The sequence below is a fragment of the Homarus americanus genome, unplaced genomic scaffold (genome assembly GCF_018991925.1).
Source record: "Homarus americanus isolate GMGI-L3 unplaced genomic scaffold, GMGI_Hamer_2.0 scaffold39515, whole genome shotgun sequence".
In the NCBI taxonomy this organism is placed as follows: Eukaryota; Metazoa; Arthropoda; class Malacostraca; order Decapoda; family Nephropidae; genus Homarus; species Homarus americanus.
In genome coordinates this window covers 9,423-13,660 of record NW_024732951.1, presented here as the reverse complement: position 1 = coordinate 13,660, position 4,238 = coordinate 9,423, and the positions used below count along the sequence as shown (strand labels likewise).

The window sequence follows — 4,238 nt, the reverse complement described above, 5'->3', positions numbered from 1 at the left end:
TGTACTATTCAAAGATGACCTAGAATCAAGAATCTTTAGGCTGTGTTAGTGAGTGTTTGACTTAAAGGCTGCAGTGAAGAACACATAACGTAGGTGGGGCGAGGTAGCTAGAGAAATTTTCTCCAATTGCTAAATATCAGGTAAGGCGTTCATTGACCTAGCTCCGCAAAGTGAAAAAATAAAATATCATGAAAGCCTCCCAACAAGAGAAGGATTAGCACGGGTCATTGCTGGCGCTGAAAGACGGGGTGAAATCCGGATCAGTCAGTGGCGCGACACAAGATAACGGGCAAGAAGAGCAAGGACGACCGCCATCATGCCTGAGAATCTGGTATATAAGAGGTGAACAGCACACACATCCACCACACCACCTCCGGCCACCACACCGTCTTCACCCTCACGCCCACCACACCATGGCGCCCTGGACTAGCTTGGTATGTCCACCACAACCCTGACTGACTGTTGCGCTGATTCTTGCAATTACTAGCAGATGGCGATAAAAGAGATCTTAAACCTTTAATTTAAATAAATATAAACACTTAGTCGCTCGTCTAGGTTATGTGACCCTGAAAGACCCCCGTCATTCTCGTCAAGCCTTTGGGTGTCTCACTCTTGTTGTTGGTAAGACAACTCCATCCAGCACATAGGTTGACGGCCACGTCTTCTTACGTTTATGTTTAAGTTAATGTCTTCTAAACGTATTCCTTCATTTTCTCCCTCCCCTCCACCATGGCTGGATGCCCTGCCAATCCCACAACCAGTGCATTCCTCGGGATCTTCACTCTTTGCTAGATGTCACACCACTAAACAACGTGATATTCTAACTTCCTGAATACATTTATTTAATCTCTTGAGTATAACTTTTATGAATATTTTGTTTGGGGTTGCACGTACTTTAATGCTGCTATACGATAATTTAATATTTTCATGTTCATAATAATATTTGTTTGTGGTTAGTTTCACTAGCAAGCACAGTTTTCTAACGAGTTCTCCTTACTGTTATATTACCTCTTCCTGATGCCTAAATATTTTTCGGACTCTATACCCTTACTATCTACATTTACGCTTTAATACACCTCTTTTACCGAGGCTTCAAGTTGTGAACTATTTGATAAATCACAAAACTTCTCTCTAGTAGTTATACACGGGCTCTTTAGTTTTTATCTCGATGTTTCATCTCTATGTTTTCGTCGTTCACCTTGATGATTTCCAATTAGACATTAGGTTGTCCGAAGGTTTGGTTGGTTTAAATTTATTTCTTGATCTTTAAGCCTTTATATATTTGTTGTCTTCGTTCTTATAGATGCAGAACATTTTGTAATATTCAGCTTGACAGTAATCTGTATAGCTACAAGATTTTAATCTGTATAACAGTTACTTCGTCTATTGGAGCAAATATTATTTTCTGAATTTATAATTAATTAGAACATATTCAGTGTTGGTATTTGTACGTCAATCAGTGTCTGCATCTGAATGCTGATAAATGTCATCAACAATAATTGTTTTTGCTCTTATACGTTTCATTGGTTTAATAACAGGGGCAGATAAGACTTTTCTCATTTATAATCCTAATGCAGATTCTTATTAAAATAAGTTCAAAAACAAAGCTTTAACGAAATAAATGCCTATCGAGGTTCTAGAATTTCAATAAGTTCACCGACAGATTAAACAAAATGAAACTTCCAGGAATAGATATGGCTCACCGTGATCAGAACAGATATAAAATGCAATATTCATTATTTAGTCTCCTCTCACTTTATATATGCATTATCTTTTATGAACAGAATATGATTAATATCAATCTCCGTTGCAGGCGCTGTTGTCCGCACTAGCGGTTAGCACGCTTAGTTCGCCTCGGCCCGACGAAAGTGCTTACAAAATTCCGCATGTGGGCACTGGACGACGTTCCCAGTACTATGTTCAACACGCTGATGGAACCTTCAAGTACGGCTATGACACCGGTGAGGGAGCCTTCGAGGGTGCTCGTTCATCCAGGGTTGGTCAGGTAGATGGAAACTTCGGCTACAGGGACCCTGAAGGTAACAATATTCATCTCCAGTATGTAGCTGATGAGGGTGGATTCCAGCCCAAGGGTGCCCATCTCCCTGTCCCGCATCCTGACTTTGCTCGTGCCCACGCTGAGGCTCGTGCTCGCCCTTCATTCACCGACCCCCTTGCTGATCCAAACGCCGATGCCTCATATGGCTTCCAGTTCGCTGGAGAAGGTCAGACACGTAGCGAACAAAGTGATTCAGACGGTAATGTGCGTGGCTCTTACACTTACACTGACGAAGAAGGTCGCACACGAACCTACACTTACACAGCCGGTCGTGGCACTGGTTTTGTTGTCGAGGGTGACGATCTACCGCAGGCACCAGAAGATCCTGCGTCCACTCCAGCAGCGACCAGACTCTCCTCTTTTCCTGCAGCATTCCCTTCTTCTAGTTTGCGACCTACTTCTCCAGCATCCTCTGCCGCCTTCAGAGCATCTACAGCTTCAGGAGCTCCATCTCGTCCCTTCAGCACACCTTCAGGCACCCCAGCAGGGCCCGTGTCTTTCCAAAGAAGTACTGGAAGCTCAGATCCTTCTTATTCTTTTTCCTTCGACGCTGGTGATCACTCACGTTCTGAGTCTGCTGACGCTAACCTCAATGTTGATGGAAAATTTTCTTTCGTGGCTGACGACGGTGTCAGACGCAGTGTCACTTACGAAGCTGGAAGTGACACGGGATTCCTGGCTCGAGGCGATCACCTTCCACGAGCACCACAGTCACACTCCGGGTCTCAAACGACATCATCTGCATTTTCATCATCACAAACCCCTTACCGCAGTCCATCAGCGTCCCTACCTTCTTCCGTCTCTAGCACCCCAACTTTCTCTCGCTCACCATCTGCTCCACGTCTTCCCGGCTTCACAAGCTCACAAACTCAGTACAGCTCCCCGTCCTCACGTCCGTCAGCACGCCCATACACAGGTCAGTTCGAACCTGCCAATACTCGCAGCCAACAGTCACCTGACGGAAGTTATTCATTTGCTTACGAAACGTCCAGTCACTCACGAGCAGAATCAGGTGACAGAGACAACAACGTGGTGGGAAACTTCGACTTTGTTGCTGATGATGGACAGCGACGAGCTATTGAATATGAAGCTGGGTCCCGTACAGGATTTATTGCTAAGGGTGATCACATTCCTGTAGGACCCGCGGTTCCAGGAGCACCCTCCGGTCAACCAACAGGTAGAATCGTCCCTGTTCAAGAGGTCCCCTTCGTCGACCCTCTAGCTGGCTCCAACGCTGATGCCTCCTATAACTTCGCCTTTGACTCGGAGCAATATTCACGCTCAGAGAGCGCAGACGCCGACGGCAATGTCCGTGGCACTTACACAGTGGTAGACGATGACGGCACTCGACGCACTCACCGATTCCGGGCAGGTGAGGGCATCGGCTTTGAAACTGAGGAAGTGTCAACTTCACGTGGTCCTCCTCCATCTCGCTCTCCATCATCTGCCACCTTCCGCAGCCCAGCGGCCCCCGGCACAGCGGTGTCATCTTCTACTTCCTTCACTGCACAACCTCAAGGCAGTTTCCCGTCTCCCTCCACTAGAACTGCCTCAACAAGGTCCTCATCATCTTCCTTCTCGCCATCGGCAACAGGCACCAGGCCGGACGCCTCTAACTTCCAGCTTCGCCAGTACGATGCCTCAGAGAACCGTGGTAAATATGGTTATGTACTGACATTTGACAATTAACTAAAACAATACAAAAGGCTTACCGCTGCTTCTTCTGATTTAAGAAGAAATTTGTGAAAACATCTCACACTTAAAACAAGTTAATTACAAACTGTTATCTGCCAATGCCTATAAAGTTATATCTGTACATATATATATTTACGAATGAACAAGTTGCATTACAAAAAATACAAAAAAATATGGACTACGAGGTATAATGTCATACTTCATGTAACATTTGTTGTCCCTTTAATCGCGCAGTAAAAATCTATAATAAAAAATAAATGTTTATATGTGCATTACTGTCCCCCAAAAATTATGAATTATCAGAGGCAGTAAACATGCCTGTTTGAGGTCCTGTCAGGGTAGACCAGCTTTGGACCATGGCAGTAAGTATGGATATGAGTCTCCCCTTTTATCTTCTAAATGCCACATTATGTCTAAGAATTAAAATATAATAAAGAGGTAAACACCTTATACATTTTTACTCTATCCTTTACTTATAAAAATA

The 4,238-nt window shown here is 44.5% G+C and overlaps 1 protein-coding gene across 1 annotated transcript; it reads left to right on the top strand.

The window, feature by feature from the left end:
• Positions 1–338: 338 nt before the first annotated feature.
• On the top strand, positions 339–4,016 carry LOC121869221 (DNA-directed RNA polymerase II subunit RPB1-like). The gene is made up of 2 exons (XM_042370462.1): positions 339–434; positions 1,814–4,016. Exons 1-2 carry the CDS (start codon positions 414–416, stop codon positions 3,746–3,748), a joined length of 1,956 nt encoding a protein of 651 aa, XP_042226396.1. The 5' UTR covers positions 339–413; the 3' UTR covers positions 3,749–4,016.
• Positions 4,017–4,238: the final 222 nt, after the last annotated feature.